The sequence below is a fragment of the Thermomyces dupontii genome (genome assembly GCF_041956625.1).
Source record: "Thermomyces dupontii strain NRRL 2155 unplaced genomic scaffold VTN31scaffold_5, whole genome shotgun sequence".
In the NCBI taxonomy this organism is placed as follows: Eukaryota; Fungi; Ascomycota; class Eurotiomycetes; order Eurotiales; family Trichocomaceae; genus Thermomyces; species Thermomyces dupontii.
In genome coordinates, this window is record NW_027192311.1 from 873182 (window position 1) to 892770 (window position 19589).

General features: G+C 54.0%; 5 protein-coding genes across 5 annotated transcripts; 3 read left to right on the plus strand and 2 right to left on the minus strand.

The window, feature by feature from the left end:
* Window positions 1-617: 617 nt before the first annotated feature.
* VTN31DRAFT_5594 (uncharacterized protein) lies at window positions 618-2336 on the minus strand (the record flags this gene model as incomplete). The annotated part of the gene is made up of 2 exons (XM_069406110.1): window positions 618-626; window positions 681-2336. The coding sequence occupies 2 exons, from the start codon at window positions 2334-2336 to the stop codon at window positions 618-620; spliced, it is 1665 nt and encodes a 554-aa protein (XP_069259751.1).
* A 1997-nt stretch (window positions 2337-4333) lies between these two features.
* On the minus strand, window positions 4334-6228 carry VTN31DRAFT_5595 (uncharacterized protein; the record flags this gene model as incomplete). The annotated part of the gene is made up of 3 exons (XM_069406111.1): window positions 4334-5348; window positions 5417-5993; window positions 6063-6228. The coding sequence occupies 3 exons, from the start codon at window positions 6226-6228 to the stop codon at window positions 4334-4336; spliced, it is 1758 nt and encodes a 585-aa protein (XP_069259752.1).
* A 1769-nt stretch (window positions 6229-7997) lies between these two features.
* Window positions 7998-9002, plus strand: VTN31DRAFT_5596 (60S ribosomal protein uL13; the record flags this gene model as incomplete). The annotated part of the gene is made up of 5 exons (XM_069406112.1): window positions 7998-8021; window positions 8139-8274; window positions 8421-8474; window positions 8526-8784; window positions 8864-9002. The coding sequence occupies 5 exons, from the start codon at window positions 7998-8000 to the stop codon at window positions 9000-9002; spliced, it is 612 nt and encodes a 203-aa protein (XP_069259753.1).
* Window positions 9003-12619: 3617 nt separating this feature from the next.
* On the plus strand, window positions 12620-14505 carry VTN31DRAFT_5597 (uncharacterized protein; the record flags this gene model as incomplete). The annotated part of the gene is made up of 3 exons (XM_069406113.1): window positions 12620-13345; window positions 13401-14087; window positions 14149-14505. 3 exons carry the CDS (start codon window positions 12620-12622, stop codon window positions 14503-14505), a joined length of 1770 nt encoding a protein of 589 aa, XP_069259754.1.
* A 911-nt stretch (window positions 14506-15416) lies between these two features.
* On the plus strand, window positions 15417-18338 carry VTN31DRAFT_5598 (uncharacterized protein; the record flags this gene model as incomplete). The annotated part of the gene is made up of 1 exon (XM_069406114.1): window positions 15417-18338. The coding sequence occupies one exon, from the start codon at window positions 15417-15419 to the stop codon at window positions 18336-18338; it is 2922 nt and encodes a 973-aa protein (XP_069259755.1).
* Window positions 18339-19589: the final 1251 nt, after the last annotated feature.

Below are 19589 nucleotides of genomic sequence, written 5' to 3' on the forward strand. Positions count from 1 at the left end.
ATCATCGTTGTCAAAATCATCAGAGGCATAAATATAACCATGACCATAACCATCACGTAAAACCCAGAACCACAACCACAAACCATCAAATCATATCCCAAAAGTCAGGTCATAAAAATCATATATCGTATCAAATATGTATCAGAGAACGAGAAAGGAAAAAAGGGCGGAGAGAAACATCACCCAATCCAGTCCGATGACACCATTCCGTTGAGGGGAAAAAAAAGAAATCTGCAGTCTTCTCTGCAGTTGCTCTCTGCTTGCGCTCTTCCTTCTTGCGATAGATATGTGATAGGAAGAAAAAAAAGACCTGCCAGTTTGATCAACAGGCGACTGTAAGCGAAAGAGAAAAAAAAATAATCATAAAGACGAAGAAAGAGAATAAGAAAAGCAAAAAAGAATCAAACGTAAAGCATCAACAGCTTGGAAGCACGCTGCCATAGTCTTCCATGACAATGGCAGCGAGACACCACCTCGCTGTGACTCCAAAATCGGAAGAGCGTGTGCATTGCATTGCCATCGGCACCTTCCTCCAAACGTGTCCAACAAACACGTTGCAGGGAATGATTCAGAATATTCCATGCAACCCTTCTGCAAGGAGGAAACGCATGCTCTGTTTAGTAGAACTACATACCGGTTAGTCAGACGGCCTGACAATGAAAAGTCCAGAGGAGACTTACCTTGCCGTATCGCACGTCCGAGGCATACCGCACCTCGCCAAACAACGGGCGCGACGCGGCCGGCCGCACCGTCTCGATGCGCACGCCAGACTCATACGTGTAAGTCCGGCAGGGCTTGGCTGTACTTCGCGCCGGTGCCGATCCCCGCCTGCCTTCAGACATGAGGGGTGTTGCAGTCGATGACCCCGGAGACGTTCCATAATTCAGCTCCTCCGGCTCCATCACGTGCACATCCGGCGGGTCCACGACTTTATACCGGCTGACTTTTGGTCCCGACGTCATCTCCGGGGTGCCTGGACTCGAGTAGCCCGAGTCTGTCCGGTCACCGCGGGTTCTCGACCGCGGCGATGGATCTGTTGCTCGGCCGGTGAGAGCCTCCACCATGGCGGCAAGACTCCCCTTGGATTCCGACTTGGATGATCGGCTACTTCGGTAAGGAGTCGTTGCTGATCGCGAGATGGACGGCATGGGCCGACTACTACTCGTGGATGACCGTACCTTCTCTTTGGACGACGATGACGACGTCGTTGGTGTTGGCGTGTTGTGCGGGCTGCGCTCGTAGTCGCACGTTGGAGAGTCCAGCCGTTCGCGTGACCGGCGTGCCGGCCGCGGCGACGGATCCCGTGCATGCGACCGACTGTGATGGTGGGATGTTGCCCCTGAAGAGTATCGCTCCGGGTCGACATCGGTATGGCCCCGCGACATCTTGGGCCGGCGATCGATCTCGATGATGGGCGTCTTCTTCTGTCGAATGTATTCCCGGACGAAGGTCTGCCGGTCATCCAGGTTCGAAGCATACCGATACACGAACTCGTCATCGTTCGAGCCATCAGACTCGGAGCTCGAGTCCGACTCGTACCGGGAAGAAGCGGACTTCTTACTCGACTGCGAGTCGGACTTGCTGTGACGGGACCGCGAATCGCGAGGATACGCAGTCTTGACTTCGACCTTGTAGCGGATGTAATCCTCCTCATAGTCATCGTCGCCATCGAGCTCGACGTCGCTCTCGATGTAGGGCGCCTTGGTGCGCTCGTACTTGTCGGAAGCATCTCGGCGGCGTTCTCTTGTTCGGGTCTTGGCCCGATCGTGATGTCCAGCCTTGACGCTGTCTCGACTGCTCTCCTTTGCCGCCCGGCGCGCCGCCCTCCAGGCAGGGACCTTGGCATTCGAGGCAGCTTGCTTGGGCTTTTTCTCGCCGTTGACTTTGGTATGTGATCTCTTGGCAGCGTCAGGATACTTGCGCAAGTATGCCGGCGGCTCGTCTGGATAGCGATACTCATCACTGTCATCAGAGGACACGCCGGCGGGTGTCCGCTCCTCATAGAAGTGGCCGTCCTGGAACTCGCGAGGCGGTGCCGCCTTGCCCGGACTGCCACCGGTCTGACGGCCCGCTTCTCGCGCCTCCTTCTTCAGCGCTGCGGCTTGCACTTCATGGTCGTACCATTTGCGGGTGTCGCTATTCGAGAGCAACTCGTAGGCCTCCTGGATCTTCTGGAACTCGTCCGCAGCCTGTGCCCGCAACGATTCATCCTTGACTTTGTCGGGATGGGTCTTGAGGGCCAACTTGAGATACGACGACCGAATTTCGGCCGCTTCGGCGTCCTTGCTCACTTTGAGGACCGCATAGGGATCGAATTTGGGAAGGGTTCTCGACATGGTGACACGGAGAATAGGGGGGGTGCGATCAGATGTGGTTGGGTATCGAAGTGGCAGGATACTCGGGCGGGATCGATTCAAACAAATAGACGATTTCAATACATTGCGCCACAGCAATTGCAATGGATGACGGAGTGACCGCAGCAACGGACGGAGGCGGTATGAGAGAGAGAGGCGGGGGTTCACTCGTACAATAATGGCCCGGTCGCGAGTCGTTTTACTCCGTGCCAGCCGTCTCCGGTCTGAGGCCCAGGCTGTGATTAGGTAAACACAACAGAGTTTTTGGGCCCCAAAGTAAGTACACAATAATCAGGCCAAGGGCGACACACTGCGCCACTCTGGCGCTTCGCCCGAGAACGGATCGGAGGTTCCGGTCAGAGCAAGTCACGTGCTCAGCGGGGATTGCCGGGAAGGGGGGCCACTCGGTCAAATCAGAGAGAGAGCAGGTGAGTGAGGGACGAGTGACAGTTCATCAAGCCCAGCAAAGCGGCGGTGAGGGAGAGGGAAGATGCGACAGGTACGATGCACGGCGTAGTTCTCCAGCCGCCCGTTGCATGAAAGAAAGCCCAAGATATTAGGAACTGATTCCCAAGAATAGGATGGATGGATATATATTCGAAAGATCTACAGCTGGTAACCGGTTTTTTCAAGGCTCAGACTTGAAGAGGCGATAGAAATAAAAAAAAAAAAAATAAAGGCAGCCAAGTGACGACCCTGGCCGGCACTGACGATGCGTACGAGGACTCTCAGCATCGTCCGGGCGATCAGGCCGGCCACTAACTTACTAAACCTAAGCTGATAGTTGTAATACCTGGCGCCAGCGGAAGGACAATGACTTGCTCCCGGCGATGACCATCACGGTGATACTCTGGGGCAGAGGGGAAGGTTGGATGACTACTCTCGTACTGTACTGTACCTATGGAAGACCAGAAGAGGAGAGCCCCTCCTTGCCCTTGAAATGGGCCAAGCCAGGAACGACGATGATTGGTTGAATTTGCCCTACCCCAGCCAGCCAATCAGGGTCCGGTACGGGCCGCAGTGGGCGAACCGGGAACCAATGGCTCTCGCAAGAGGGGCTCAATCTGCAACTGCGTCATTTGCATGGCTGGGGGGATTTCGGCCATTCCAGTTGATCTTGAAGGTGATTTGATTCTTCTAGAAAAGAAAGAAACCAACAAGACTTGTCGAAAAGCAAGGCGACGAACGATGCTGCGGGTTGTGGCAAACCGCTCGATGAGATTGGATGGCGAAAAGGGCAAATACCCTGGACCACGTAACCTTGCCGAAATTGGCGCAGTCTATGAAAACTAGGTATGACTACAGTACTCGTACGGTATGATGCGTTGTCTGCATGGTGCCTTCGAGAAAAGCGACTTACGATTAATCAGATCGGAGGAACAAGAGATGGATTTCTCAGGAATTTTTTTTTATGTAATCAGCGCGGCAAAGGCGCTCCTTCTGTGCCCCGTGGCGTGGTACTGGGATTATTACATACTCGGACATATGGAGTCCGTCTGATAGGTACCATTCTCCAGGTCACAAGAGAAAAGAATATTGCGGAATCCGAAGCCCCAATCAAGGGGGGCATCTCGCCAGGTCATATGGGAACACAGCTGCGTGACAGTCTTGGAGCAGGGGAAACACACCGTCGGTGCTCACGGCTCGGGCATGCATGTGCACATCTGATTCCCTCGTTGTTGCTGCTCTGCCAGTCATGAGCGGTCAAGGCTCGAAGAGTGGTTGCTTCACTTCTCTGGTCTGAATTGCCTCAAATGGAGGGAGGGACTTCTCGTTTCTTTCGATTGGTGATTGAGCCAGCATGAACAGGATGAGCAGCATGAGCGAGCAAGGGATCATCTTCTCTTTACCCCGAGAAGTGCTAAGAGCCTCCAAAGTCAAAATAGCAGAATGATTGCGTGACGCGCTGTAGCTTCTGTTGTCCGCAAGCCATAGATTTAGGCCAATCCATTATCCAAGACTATTGGGATTATCACGAATCAACAGAGATGCACACGAGCAACTTCAGGCAATATCGAAGCCTCATCATCATCATCATCATCATCATCCGGAATGTCATCTAGGCTCTTGAGCTGCCAAAACGCCCGACAGCCCGCGACAAATCGCCGGGTGTAGACGTCCACCTCCTGCTCCTCCATCGGGGCAAAGCAGAGCCGCACACACTCGAATGCAGACGCTTCCGCTTCCGCCGTCGGTGCAAACACCCATCCGGGTGCGACCAGGCATCGGAACGGCTCCTCGACGAGGAACCGCCACAGCTTCTTGCACACGTGCTGGGCGCCGTATTGGCCGACCAGCGGATGCGTGTCGCTACGGATCTTGATCCAGACAAACATGCCCGCTCCGGGCCAGTTGAACTCGTACATGGGAACTTGCTGGACCATGGTCCAGCCGTCGGGATGGTCATCGTAGTCTAGAGGCACATTCTTGCCCTCATCCAGCGTCTCGCACATCAGGCGCATCCGCCGTTCGTACATCCCACGGAGTCCCTCGAGCCATCGCACCCAGCCGTCCATCTTCCAACCACCGAGATCGGGCTCGTCGCGGCTCGCTGTCGCGGTCGGTTCCTGCTGGGACAGGAGAAGCTTCGCAACTGTCACCTGCACAAAGCCCGACGGTTGCTGCGTCGACACCTCCGTGATCCGCGCAAGCCGCTCGGTGACGGCTGGTTGGGCTGTGACCCATCCCAGGCGCGCCCCGGGTGCGATGGTCTTGGAGAACGTGTCGAGGCGCACCACGCGGCCGTCGACGTCGATGGACATGTACGAGGGAAGTAACTGATCAAGAAATGTGCCCCTTGAGGATTTAGCACCCGGTGCGTGGTGATCATGATCCTGCCCCGACCCATTGTCGCCCCCGTCACCGGCCGACCGATATTGCAAGTTCCAGTATGGCTCGTCCTCAACGATGATGATGTCGTATTTCTGGCACAAGGCGTAGATCTCCCTGCGGCGCTCCACGGGCATCAAAGTACCGGTGGGATTCTGGCCGATACTAAAACATCAATCCTCTGGTTAGCCACAGCCTTTCCCACGTCTAGAGAGAATGTAAGCGGGGCGTACGTCACCGTATACATCAAATGCGGGCGTCGGCCCTTGCTAAAATCCCAGTTTTCAAGGACATCTGCCAACCCGCCACTTCCGAAGGCCTTCATACCGTTTGCGTCCGTCGCGACGGGCACGACATTGATCCCCCGGGGCTTTACCGTCTGTATCGCATTCATGTACGTAAACTCTTCGCAGAGAATGCCCTGACGATCGCCGATCCAATCCTTTTCTTCCATCCAGGGATTGGTGAACAGCTCGATAACCTTGGCAAACCCATCCGTCGAACCGCACGTCAGGATCACCTCGGGACCGCCTTCATAGGGCACGTTGGGATGCAGATAGTCGCGCGTGAAGCGGCGCACGAACGCGCGCAGCGGCGGGAAGCCATCCGCGGTGCCATATTGGAGTGCCGTGCGCAGGTCGACAGCCGTCAGTCCGTCGGAGGCGTCGCTCTCCTTGGGCACTTTCAGATGTAGCTGCCCGGGGGATGGGGACGGGGATGGATCCGCTCCGACACCCGTATCAAATCGATCCGGTTTGGCCACGGCCGCTTCGAGGGTATCGTAGGGAAAGGCTGAGAAATGGGGCAGTCCTTGCAGAATCAATGTCAGAAAAGAATTGCCGAGATTGACGCAATCGGGCCGTGCAGTTATGCAAGTACCTCCAGCTAGATTCTTCACGCCGGGAAGGATAAAGTATTTATACATGCCCTTGACCCGACTCGGCTGGCGATTATTGGTGACGTCCGAGAAATGATGTGAGAGATCCAAGGGCTTGGGGCGCTTCATTGTCGCCGATTCATCCCAACTTTGGCCCTTGTCGTCCATGCTGAGATTCCTCACTTTTGACGCGAACACGCGACACTCGGTCTGTCTGCGAGTCACGCACGCATAGACGAGAGTGAACAAAAGTAAATTCACAATGAATCAACTCCGCGAAGCAGAGGTGCAGAGGTTGACTTCAACCAGAGTCTTTCTTGGGGTTTCGGCCATCCGACCCCTCGGCACTGGTGTCGGCTCATCTCCGGATGATAAGGAACTTCCTCATATTAGATATGTACCTCTCTACATGGCAGTTGCTGCAACTTCATGGGTTGCTAGGATGTTTGCTGGCTGATGGTGTATCTCTACTTGTCCATCAGCAGACACAGAATCAGAATGAATTGGATTTATGATGCCCCGAGATCGATACTCTCATTTACTCTCGAGCTGGACCACAACCCACTGGATATTATGATCCAGAATCCCACACGGGAAGATTAGCATCCACCACAATCGGTCGATGGAACTTCTTGCCGCCCAGATGCGGCCAGTTGCTGGCCATAATGGCCGCATTTACGACGCATGTTTCTCTCCTCATCAGCTCTGTTGAACCAAGAAGCTCGCAATGGCTCACGTTGTCCAGAGCCGGCTGTCGTCGTCCCGTCAGGTCGACCAAACTCTGCTTTTTACTGCCGATAGGAGGTAGGGACTCCTCCTGGCGGGCGGCTATGAGTGTACCATCAACAACAGGATTTGCCCACTGGACTCTCTCGCAGCCATGGCCCTGGTGTACATGTCCACAGACGGTCAACAGGGGTCGCACTCTGCTCAAAGCCTGTAGGATCTCTTCGCAGCCAAACGACTTGCGATCGATCAGCAGGATCCTCGAGGCTCTCATCTCGAAGGCCCTTTGGCGGAGTATGGGCAACGACAATGTCCACATCATTGGGGATCTGCGACCATAATTTCTTTCCATCTTCCGGTGTATTGTATCCAAACGCCCATTGACCGCGGAAACGTGAGTACGGTGACCCAAACACCTTGAACATTGTCCTGGGTCCATCAGGACGGGTCAACTTGATGACTGCCGAGCTATGTTGGAGGTAAACAACCGAAGAATCCATTCTCTTGATTAATTCACGACACTCCTCTGAATTTTCGCGGTGCTGGCCGTGCAAATCAGAGGCGCACTGGGCATAGAAAGGGCGATCCAATGTCAAGTCATGGTTTCCTAAAGGAGTGGCATGGTTAGAACATCAACGTCGGGCGCGCAGCCCTCGGCCATCAATCGCAACATTGAACTAACCAGCAACCACAATCTTCACTTCGTAGTCCGCATTCTGTATCCATTGTAGAGTCCGCTGGAGCTCCGACTTTCTACCCTTGTTTGTGAGGTCTCCTGCGTTAATCAAGACGTCCCCTGCGGGGAGTTGGAACCCGGCTTCCGACGGTGTGTAGCCATGAGTATCTGAGACGCAGACAATTCGAGTTCTTCGATGAGGGACCATGGGTTCTGAAGTTCTGCATTGTCAAAGTAAACAATCGGCGTGGAGCTAAGATCCGGATGTTCGAGTCACATGAAGTCACGTGAGAGTTCAAAACTAAACGAAGTGTGGGTCCACATGTGACTTCTAGCGAATCAAATGCCGCAAAGTTAGGGCTGGGGCCCTCGCACAATTTCCTCGCTTAGGCGCTGGCAAACCGCCTGACTTTGTGTGCCGACCGAGACATCTGAATCGACATTCCAACCCGTCGACAACCTCAACTCCCAAGAGCAACCGGCTCTTTGTCTTGCTGGATATCTTTGAATTAGAGACACCGGAGACAAGAGCAGGATGTCCACAACTTTCGAGCCAGTCGTACGTGCTGCCCGTCCATGCGAACAATCCCCTCCCCGTGCCCATCGACTCATCCGTGCGAAATCGTTTTTCATTCATTGTATTCGGTGCATGTGGCTGACAGTTGGATTGTCGCAGGTCGTCATCGACGGCAAGGGGCACCTTCTGGGTCGCCTGGCCAGCATTGTGGCCAAGCAGCTGCTCAGCGGCCAGAAGATCGTGGTCGTTCGAGCGGAGGCTCTCAACATCTCCGGCGAGTTCTTCCGTGCGAAGTGTACGTCCACCCATTGTCGAATCATCTCTATGACAATGTGTCCTGCGATGTGGATGGAAGCATTGTCGGGGACTTTTGGATTGGAAACAGGGCACAATGCTGCAGAACCGGAGACAGGCAATAGCTGACACGATTCTTGCCAACAGTGAAGTACCATGCGTACCTGCGGAAGGCCACTCGCTTCAACCCCCGACGAGGTGGTAGGGGTCGTCTAGTCCCACTGGATACTGCATGCTGATTTGGTCTTCTAGGTCCGTTCCACTTCCGCGCTCCCTCTCGCATCTTCTACAAGGCCGTTCGAGGCATGATCCCGCACAAGACCGCCCGCGGTGCTGCCGCTCTGGAGCGCCTCAAGGTGTTTGAGGGCATCCCCCCGCCGTACGACAAGAAGAAGCGCGTTGTTGTTCCTCAGGCGCTGCGTGTGCTCCGCCTGAAGCCCGGCCGCAAGTACTGCACTGTTGGCCGTCTCAGCCACGAGGTCGGCTGGAAATACCAGGACGTTGTTGCTCGGTATGTCTTTTTTTCTGACTGATGACTTTCATTCTCATCGTCGCATCATGTTCATGTTCTAACGAATTACTCTCTACAGCCTTGAGGAGCGACGGAAGGTCAAGAGCGCTGCATTCCACGAGCGCAAGAAGGCCGCTCGACGACAGCTCGTCCAGGCCCAGAAGGCGGCGAACATCGACGAAAATGTGAAGAGCCAGCTGGCCGAGCTGGGCTACTAGATGCATGGGGAGGATTTGTCGGGGTCGCATGACTAGAGCGAAAGAGAAAGATGGCATCGAATACCATTATCGGCAGAACTGGACATCGAGCCTATCTCTCTCTGTGTTATTCCTACATGAACGATAAAAAAAAGAATGGAATGATATCCTGGAATTGGGCCTGAATAGTCACGGATTTATTCGTTTCTCTGTTCTGGCAGGAGTCACCCTAGGTGTCAAGATGAAGCACGTCGCTTGTTTTTCTGTATCTGATAATGTGATACACTACTGCCGGTTCCGTTCTGGCCACTGATTATCATTGATAATCCTCTACACCGTCAACAAGTAGTATGATCATGGTGGAGAAGATGGTCTTCCTGATATTTGACACTAGCTAGCACGGAGTACAGGTAGGAATCTCTAGGGTCATGTGCTTTAGCTACCATTATACAGTACAAATGAATGCATCCCAGGTTCAAAACAGTCCTGGTAAAAAAAAACCATTGTCAATCTAGCCGTTATCTTGGATGGTTTCTTCAGAATCTATATTCTATGACTGCGACACTACGCAACGTGTAACAAGAGCAGGCAAGGTACTGTAACTACCTGAAGTTCCAACCCTAAAAGCAAAGCTTACGCCACTTCTAGCATTGCGACTTGGCATCTTCTTCAATCAATCAAGGAAAAGGCCCAGATGTTATGAAATAAAGGGGGCAGTGAGCGTGGTTAGTTGCCCCAGCACTACTTCCCAAAGGTCGATGAGCACGAGACATTGATCGCCGTAGAAATACGGAATAGATATGGAGCCAATGCCCTATGTTAGCTACTAGCAAATTGAGAAAATCAAGGGAGATGGTTCAGTTTCCAAAGCTGTGAATCATAGCATCAGCTCCAAGCAGCTGCAAACTGCAATGCAAGTACGGTTATTGGTAAGCTCAATAGAAATGAACAGTGATTGGACAACTTCGACACCAAGCTTTATGATAGCCCCACAAGTGCTTTGATTTGACCAATTAGAACCTCCTCGAGGAATTTCCCTAAAGCTTACGAGTACATAGGAATACAGTATCCTTGAAGTGCTGGGCTCTAGTCCCTCATCCTCTCGACGTTTGGATAGAAGAACCAGAGCTGAGTACCGTTCGCATTAGCCAAACCAACGACCTCGAAATTGCCAAAGATGTCCAAGTACGGAAGGTTTATCGATGCAGCCCGGCTCACACGGTTGGAGTGCAGGGTTACCGCTTTGGTGTACGGAGTAGGCGTTGTGGACAGCAACCTCGGCGCGATCGATTTCGAATCAGATCGACAGAGTGATATCGGTCAGTATCCATGTCGATTGGCTCCTCCGATTTGATCCACTGAACGCCGAGGAAGTTTTCGGTGAAGGCATCCAAAGCGAGTACACTCGTCGAAATTCTCGAAGAGCTGGGTCACAGTCTTTTGGTGGCCGTAGGTGCGACAGGAGTCGTACTTGAAATCAAACCGGTCGTCCACGGGAAAACCAAGCGTGATCGCCAGGTGAAAGATGTTTTTCTCGAGCTGCTGTCCCGTTGTCGTTGTCCACTTGGTCTGCTGCACCTCTGGCGGCTGTTTCTCCCGGTTGATCTCAAATGCCATTCAATCGTGTCCAGGTGGTATACAATCCGACATTTAAGAAGTTGCCAATGATTTGAACCCAGATCCCGGACCAGAACAGGATAATTCTGCCAAGCTTCGTCTCCGGGTCCGGGGGCGATGACCACGTCGTTCTTGATGATAGTATAGAAGGTAGAAACGTCAAAGGGCCTGTCAAACCGCAGCATGTGAATCTGCTATTCGCAGATGTCCCACGCTGTCAGATATTGTTCATCACTATTACCCGCAAGGTCAATCATTAGACGACAACAGCCGATAAGGTAGAAATATTTGCTCCTCCGTGTTTACTAATCGGTCGAGACAACAACAAGATACCGATCAGACTGCACTAAATGATCAACTGGTCCCTGCACCTCCACTTCGATTTCTCTTCAGTCTCGAGATTCAGCATCTCGACCACGCTGGGGTCCACATCGTAATTGGCATCACACAGCCGGCGCGAATGGCAGTGGAACTTATCGGGGAATCCACCCCATGTGGTTTGGCTAGGGGAGGAAGACCCCTTTGACCGGTCGAGCATGCTCCAGGCCATGCCGCCATCGGAAATAACTCATCGCGTCTGTGCTCGCTGCATCTGTGCTGACGCCCTTCAGGTCCAAGTCCAGGAATGCAAACGTCTCGCGCAAAAATGATTGTGTCACAAGAGAGAATCGTGCGCCATCGCTTGGAGACAGGCCTGTCATCAGAGGATATTATTACTTCGTCAACTTTCAACGATGAGAAGAATTCAAGAAAATGATATGCGTTACACACCCGCTCGGCCCTGGCAATGTCTTTGTTTCAGATCAAGGTACTTCACGACCTGAATCAGGAGCTCGTGAGGTAGAGAGCCGACAATATCATATTTGGGCTTGACTCGAACCGGGATGCCACTTTGGAGTGTTTCATCACTAAGCTTGAGACCTTAACTTGCAGCTTTTCAGAGCAGACTCGACTGCGAGGCTAGGTAGAGGCGCGATTGCAGGGGATTGATCAACGCAATCTGGCACATAACAAAGATTGATGGATGCCTTGTTGAACCAGACCGACCGTGGTGTAGATTCTTGTTTAATTTCCAGGTGCAGTGGTCGAAATCCTACTCGTACAGTTACGTCCTCTCCGTGCTCCGTGTGGCTTTGACCAGTTGACGCGTCTCAATTCGCGCGTAGTCGAGGGAATAAGTTACTCTGTAGGTAACTCCCATTTGGTTTACCTAACCTAACACTATCCAAATCCAGCCACAATTTACTAGGGAGTACGGAGTGGACTCACGTGACCAGGTCGGATCCCAATCGCCGAGTGGTCGAGAAGATCATTCGGCGCGACGAGGGGCAGTCATCCTGGATCGGCACGTGTCCGCAATCATGACTGCTGCGACCTGCCGGGGTGAATGGAATGGTCACGAAGTCACTCACGACTAGCAGCAGACATTTTGTAGACATTTCTCTCGAGTCTGAAACTCCCGTCTTTGATGTCATCCATCAGCCCGCATGTGCCAGCAGAGAGTCCCAACCTCTGATTGGCCAGTTCCTGGTTCGGTCGCTGCTCAGGCATTTTGTATGGTCCTTGAGGAGGCTTGTAGGTATTGATCAACAAATGTCCTCCAGAACTTCTTCACTCTCAACCGCACTTGCGACTGTGTGCAGTATTTGTGCAGCCCGGGTATTCGGCATTTCTCAGCCACCTTGTCACCGTCCAGCCCCCGATCCATTCACCGGCGCTTCACGCCTCCGGCCGTGAGATCCAAACTTGATTCCTAAATAGTTGAACCCCTCGCATACCTTGCAACACCCTCCCTTGGCAGGACTGTGTGTCCCTGACTACCTCGAATCCGTGCGCGCTCGGATATTTTACTCGACGGCAGTCTCGACATCGGCCGGTCCCTCCGTCGACAGCGGTTCGTGTAGCAGGTAACGAAGCTGGCGGAGATTTGAATGGCCTTCCCGCTCGTCGCTGCGCTCTGAAGGTTACACCTGCGAGTGCCGAAGAAAAATCCCGCCGCGCACTGTATTATAGTCAACAGAATGGCGCGGTCGAGACTCCCGGCTCGGAAGTCGAGCGAAGTGCCGTCGGAGTCGTCAACCTCGACGTCTCCTGAACGTGCCGTGGACGATGATACCGATTTCTTCGCACAAACAAATGACTCCCAATCGTCGGTCGGTGTGGGACTCAACGATCTCAATGTCAACAATCGGCACGAAGAGGTCATTCCTCCTATCGGACGGTTGCCTCCGGAGATCCTCATATCCATCTTCTCCAAACTGAGTTCTCCGGCGGATCTGCTGAATTGTATGTTGGTGTGTCAGAAGTGGGCCGCCAACTGCGTGGGGATCCTATGGCATCGACCGTCGTGCAACCGCTTTGAGAATCTCCGCAGCGTGGTGGCTTCGGTCGGCGACCCCAACAGCCTGTTCCCGTATTCGGAGTTGATCAAACGGCTCAACCTGTCTGCCCTGACCGATAAGGTCAGCGATGGGACTGTCCAGCCGTTCACCAAATGCAAACGAATCGAACGCCTCACGTTGACCAACTGCTCCAGACTGACCGACAAAGGGGTTTCCGATCTTGTCGAAGGCAATCGGTACCTACAGGCCCTAGATGTGTCAGAGCTACGGTCGTTGACGGACCATACGCTGTTTGCTGTTGCCAAGAACTGCCCACGCTTGCAGGGGCTCAATATCACAAACTGCGATAACATTACCGATGAGTCTCTGATCGCGGTGTCGGAGAATTGTCGTATGCTGAAGAGGGTATGGAACACTTGGTCTCAACTCTGGAGCGAACCTTGCTGATGGTCCTGGACAGTTGAAACTCAACGGCGTCATTCAAGTCACAGACAACGCTGTTCAATCCTTTTCTGAGATTTGTCCATCCATTCTGGAAGTTGACCTCCACGGCTGCTTCCAGATCACGAGTCCGTCCGTCACCTCTCTTCTTATGAACCTCCGGAACTTGCGCGAGCTCCGACTGGCGCATTGCGTAGAGATTGATGACTCTGCGTTTCTCAAGATCCCCGAAGGCGCAGTGTTTGAAAGCCTGAGGATCCTGGACCTGACTGCCTGCGAACGCATCAGAGACGCTGCGGTGGAGAGAATCATCAATGCTGCTCCGCGGTTGCGGAATCTCGTTCTCGCCAAGTGCAGGTCTATCACCGACCGAGCAGTCCTTGCCATCTGTAAGCTCGGAAAGAATCTTCACTATGTGCATCTAGGCCACTGCTCCAACATTACCGACGCGGCAGTGACCCAACTGATCAAGTCCTGCAATCGCATCCGCTACATTGACTTAGCATGCTGTAATCTCCTCACCGATGAGAGCGTACAGTTGTTGGCCACCCTGCCCAAGCTTCGTCGGATTGGCCTTGTCAAATGCCAGAACATCACCGACCTCAGCATTCTGGCTTTGGCGAGGTCGAGGGCCATGTCGGATCCCTTGGGTGTCAGTTGCCTTGAGAGGGTCCATCTGAGCTATTGCGTGAACCTAACCATGGCGGTAAGTTCTTCCCAGCTGGGTTCTTGATTGGGCAAACAATTAACATTCGATGTTCTACAAGGGGATTCACGCTCTTCTGAACCATTGCCCCCGGCTTACTCATGTCAGCGTGACGGGAGTCCAGGCATTCTTACGAGAGGATTTGACAGCATTCTGCCGTGAGGCTCCTCCCGAGTTCACGCCACAACAGCGAGAAGTCTTTTGCGTCTTCAGTGGCGAAGGCGTCAGTAAATTGCGAGACTTCCTGAACCGCAATGCGGTGTCCTATCCGGAAGGAAGCGAAACCATTTATGTAGATGGGGAGGCCGACGAAGAAGAGGGCCGTGTGACCGGAATGATGAACGCCACTGCCATCCATGACCGTGGGGACGATGAGATGGTGGACGGTGTCAACGAAGCCAGTCAACCGCTTGGTTGATCTCCGTGCCGTACCGATTCTGACAACGCTATTCCAGCTCTTTGGCCGGTACCCGGCAACATGTGCAGGTCACGGGGCGGGCCAGTGCCCAGACTCCACCGCTCCAGGCGCGCAGTCCATGATTTTTTGCATCCGCAACGCTAGGCGAACCCGCTTGCATAGCCAGCATCCGCCAACGACTTTATGAAGTTTGCATTGATCATCAGCAGAAGTGCGATGCGCCCATGGTTGGGAGAGGTTGGTCCGTCCGCTCTATTTGCTCGTTCTGCACGTGGCTTTTACTTGTGCAATACTGGCTCGATCACCTATTCGCATCTCACTCTTCTTACCATCCTTTGTTTCGATACCTTGAGCTTTTCATTTTCATGATCCGTGAACGCAGGTCTTCTGGGTTTGATATTGCATGGTACGGGGGATATCAAGATACCTGGGCATCATTGCAGCGCCTTTAAGGTTTATCCGTGGAACGTCTTCTTGACTCTCTTGTCTGTAAACGTCTTGTCTACTTGATTGCATTTGCATCATGGTTAGGATGAATGATACAGTAGCGTACCCGATTCGACGATGTATTAGTCTAATCCGCACCGATCCGCTTTCCTCCTGCAGGCGACAGTAGCATTGCACACACAGAAACAAGTAATCTCTTCGAAATCCGTCCAGACGAAATCGAGCATTCTGATCCATCATTCCTGGCCGTGAATCCGCAGTGTTCAAAAATACGACAAATACCTTAAGTACTGCCCCGCTGCTCCGCCTTTCGCGGCGGCGTTCCGCATGTGACCCCCAACCTCAATGCTGGATCGAAGCCAGGAGTCGCTCCTCAGCCCGACGACCGCGTCGGTCGAATGATATTCTCCCACTGGAATAGCATTTGAGATCAATCAAAGAAAAAAACAAGTACGCGATTCACTATGGGCCGTCGGCTCAATCCGCTGGCCTTCCGCCGAGGCCCGGTCACAATCATCGTGACGATCGTGTACCTCGCGCTGCTCATCCCAATTGTCGTGATCGAACATGTGCTTCCGACTGTGCCCGATTCGTTGCCTGAAGGCCTTGATCTGGAATCCGCCTGGCGCGATCTGCAGCATCTCACTGCTGGATTCCACCCATACAACTCGCGCCGGAACGACGCGGTGCGCGCCTGGCTGTTGACGCGCATCGAGGAGATTTTGGAAGAGAATAGGAATACGGCTGGTGCCGTTGAAGGAGGAGATGAAGACCGAAGCGTGCCCGAGGTTTTTGTCTTTGACGATCTGCAGTCGAACTTGACCGCATTCGTGTCCAGCGGCGGCGTGTACTTTGAAGGGACCAATATCCTAGTGTACATCCGTGGCACAGACGACGATCCGAGGCGCTGGTGGGAGTCGCCTGGGCGAGAGCCCGCGGGTAGGGGCGGCGTCCTCGTCAATGCGCACTACGATAGCGTCTCGACCGGTTACGGTGCGACCGATGACGGAGTCGGTGTCGTGTCGTGTCTTCAGCTGATCAAGTACTTCACCACGCCCGGACATGAGCCACGGCGCGGTCTGGTGGTGCTGTTTAACAACGGCGAGGAGGACTATCTGAATGGTGCTCGCGTGTACAGCCAGCATCCTCTGTCAAAGTTCCCGCATACCTTCCTCAACCTGGAGGGAGCCGGCGCCGGCGGCCGAGCCACGCTGTTCCGCAGCTCGGACACCCAAGTCACTCGTTTCTACGCGAGGGCGGAGCACCCCTATGGCACGGTTCTGTCGGACTTTGGGTTCAGGCTGGTCAAGAGTGAAACGGATTACGTCGTGTTCGAGGGCGATCTGGGTCTCCGCGGCCTGGATGTTGCTTTCTTCAAACCGCGCGCCAGGTACCATACCGACCAGGATGATACGAGACATACGAGTAAGAGGTCACTGTGGCACATGTTGTCCGCCGCTGTTGCGACGGTCGAGGGACTGGTGAGCGACACCAGTTCGGACTTCGAGGGCAAGCCATCGGGGCCGGGCAAGGTTCCGAGTGGTGAGGGCTCCCAGGCGGTGTGGTTCGACCTTTTCGGGACCGCGTTTGCGGTGTTTGAGCTTCATACGCTCTTCGCGCTGTCGGTGACGCTCTTGATCGTCGGCCCTCTCACTTTGTTCGTGACCAGCATCATCCTGTCCAATGTCGATAGAATGTACCTGTTCAGTCTGTCTACCCCGCTGGGAGACTACGGGGACAAGGTGTCGCTGCGAGGCCTTCGCGGATTCTTCCGGTTCCCCTTCGTTTTTGGCACCGCTACCGGCACAACTTTTGCCCTGGCGTTCTTGCTGGCTAAGGTCAACCCTTACATCGCGCACAGCAGTGAATATGCGGTGTGGGGCATGATGATCTCGGCCTGGGTATTCATTGCCTGGTTTTTGTCCCGGATTGCAGATTTTGTCCGGCCGTCTGCGTTGCATCGTGCTTACATTTTCACGTGGCTGTCCATCTTGATGTGGTCGATCCTCGTTGTGTCTACCGTCTATCAGAATCGAGACGGCATTGCCGGCAGCTACTTTGTCTGGTTCTACACGCTGGGAGTATTCCTTGCCGCGTGGGTGTCGTATCTGGAGCTGTTCGCTCTGCCCAGGAAGAGGGAGTATGCAGGCCAGTTCCGCACGACACAGGAGAGTTCCCGGCGCGCGAGTAGCCTTGGTAGCCGCCTGTTGACACCGACGGCGGAGGAAACGGGGCCAAACGAAGAGCCCGAGGCGACGGAGTCGACATCGCTGCTGAGAGGAGGACGGCAGACCTTTGCCAACTACACGCGCATCGAAGGCCGTGACGACGACGGTGCGGACGGCGGCTCGGACGCTGTATCGGATCGCGACCCGAATGTGTACGGCTCCGAGCAAGCGTGGAGCAGTAGGCTACCCAAGTGGACGTGGGTGATTCAGCTGCTCCTCGTAGCGCCGGTCGTCATCGTATTGGTCGGGCAGATTGGCGTGTTCCTCACCGAGGCTCTCCATCAGACGGCCCAGGATGGTGGCTCGGCCTTGCTGATTTATCTCGCCATTGCGATTCTGACAGCTGTCCTATTCACGCCGACATTACCCTTCATCCACCGCTACACCTACCACATCCCCGTGTTCCTTCTGCTCATCTTCATTGGCACGCTCATCTACAACCTGGTTGCGTTCCCGTTCTCGGCGAACAACCGTCTGAAACTCTTCTTCGCGCAGAACGTCAACCTCGATTTGGGAACCAACGAGGCGTCGCTCACAGGGGCGTTTCCGTACGTCCGGGACGCGGTATCCTCGCTGCCGAGCGCCCGGGGACAAGAACTGCGCTGCACAGGGCCCGAGACGCGGACGACGTGCACGTGGACGAGCCATGATCCGCGCGTTGTTTCCCCTTTAACCGCCGTCCTCAAGAACAACAAAAACATTACCAACTGGGTCCGCTACAACGCCACCCGGCTCGAGGACACCGCAACACACCACCGTGCCCGCATCTACCTGGGCGCGCTATCCTCACGCGCCTGTGCGGTCTCCTTCTCCAAGCCCCTCGCCAACTACCGCATCCCTGGCTCCGCAGTCGACGAAACTCGCTTTCCGACACTTCCGCCGGCGGACCACGCGGCTCCATTGCAGGAGGTGCGTCTCTTCAGCCGGACGTGGAACAAGACGTTCACGGTGGAATTTGAATGGACGAAAGAAGACGATTCGTCCTCGTCTTCCACCTCGTCCCATATGACCGGAACAGTCACCTGTTTCTGGGACGACTTCAACGACGCGAATGCCATCCCTGCGCTACGCGAGCTGAAGCGGTATGCGCCGGATTGGGTGGCGGTGAGTAAACTGGGCGTTGGGTTGGTACGGGGTCATCGAAATTTCACTGTTTAAGGAATTTGATTTTGGTGTTCTGTGGGATTACGGTTTGTTGTACATTTGATTGATGAATGGTGTTTTCGGGCGATGGATTGCAAATGAAACATATTGTACAGTAACGAGTCAATGATTGCCTTGGATCTGTCTTTGAATCAATGAATCGTTCTCAATCAAAAGATCCTGAATAGTACTCTGGAAACGGGACAGAGATCACCAAACTACGGCAGTCGTACCATCCAACCCTAATTCCTTGGATTGAGTAGACCAAGGGCATTCAATATACAAGCATGAACATGCCGTTCGCTGTTGGATCCGACCCTTGGTTCATGTGTGATGCGATTACCGAACTTACATCGACTCAGTAGTATACAGGCCTTGGTTACTGCTGATCGCGACTCACCTTTCTGCTATTCAGCAAGTCTTGATGCTGTCCGCTCAAGCAGGGGCGCAGTACAGTAAGTACCCCAATTTCCTGGCCCTTGCTTCCCATCCTCGGCCCGCGTGGGCTTGTATTCCAGCTCTTGCCGAACCGGCCCCCAGCGGAGCAGAGGTCAAAAGACGGCCCGTGACAAACTTTGCGTAGTACTGTAAGTACTCGTAGATGGCGCCATCTATATGGTACTGTGATTTTCAGGATATCTTCAGTTGCCTTGAGTAACGTCGAGGAGTACGAGTACTAAGCACTGCGATACCTACAAGCTCTAGGCGCAGCGCAGGCAGGGACTGCGACGTTGCTTTCTCTGCCAGCGATTTCCTTCATTTCGGATAGCCTAACCTTCGGGCTGGTGTACAAAAATGACGAGGTCGCCCCTTTGGCAGCAATATGATTGTCCAAGGCTCGGTTCGGTTCAGGGCATGCGCGCTACAGCCGCGCGTCACCAGTTCACTCACTTCGTTCGTTTCAGGGCACGGGCCGTTCCGACCGAGATCCACCTTCCGGACAACACGGTACATGTACATAGAAGAGGTCCAACACTCCATACAGTATTCCATCCAAGCAGCAACACACCCGACCCGGACGGAATCCATGCTCACCCAATACCTAGACGTCAAAGGGGCGTTTGACGCGGTTCAACCACAGGATGGTCGAGCGACTGCGCGCGCAGGGTTGGCCCCCAACCTTGGTGAATTGGGTCCGATCCTTCATCTTCATGCCCGGTCGCTCCGGGAGGATAAGGATTTGACGGGTCCGTAGGAGGCACGTTCCCAAAAACAGCTCAGGACTAACCACAGGGCTCACCGACGTCCCCGGTCCTCCAGGCCACT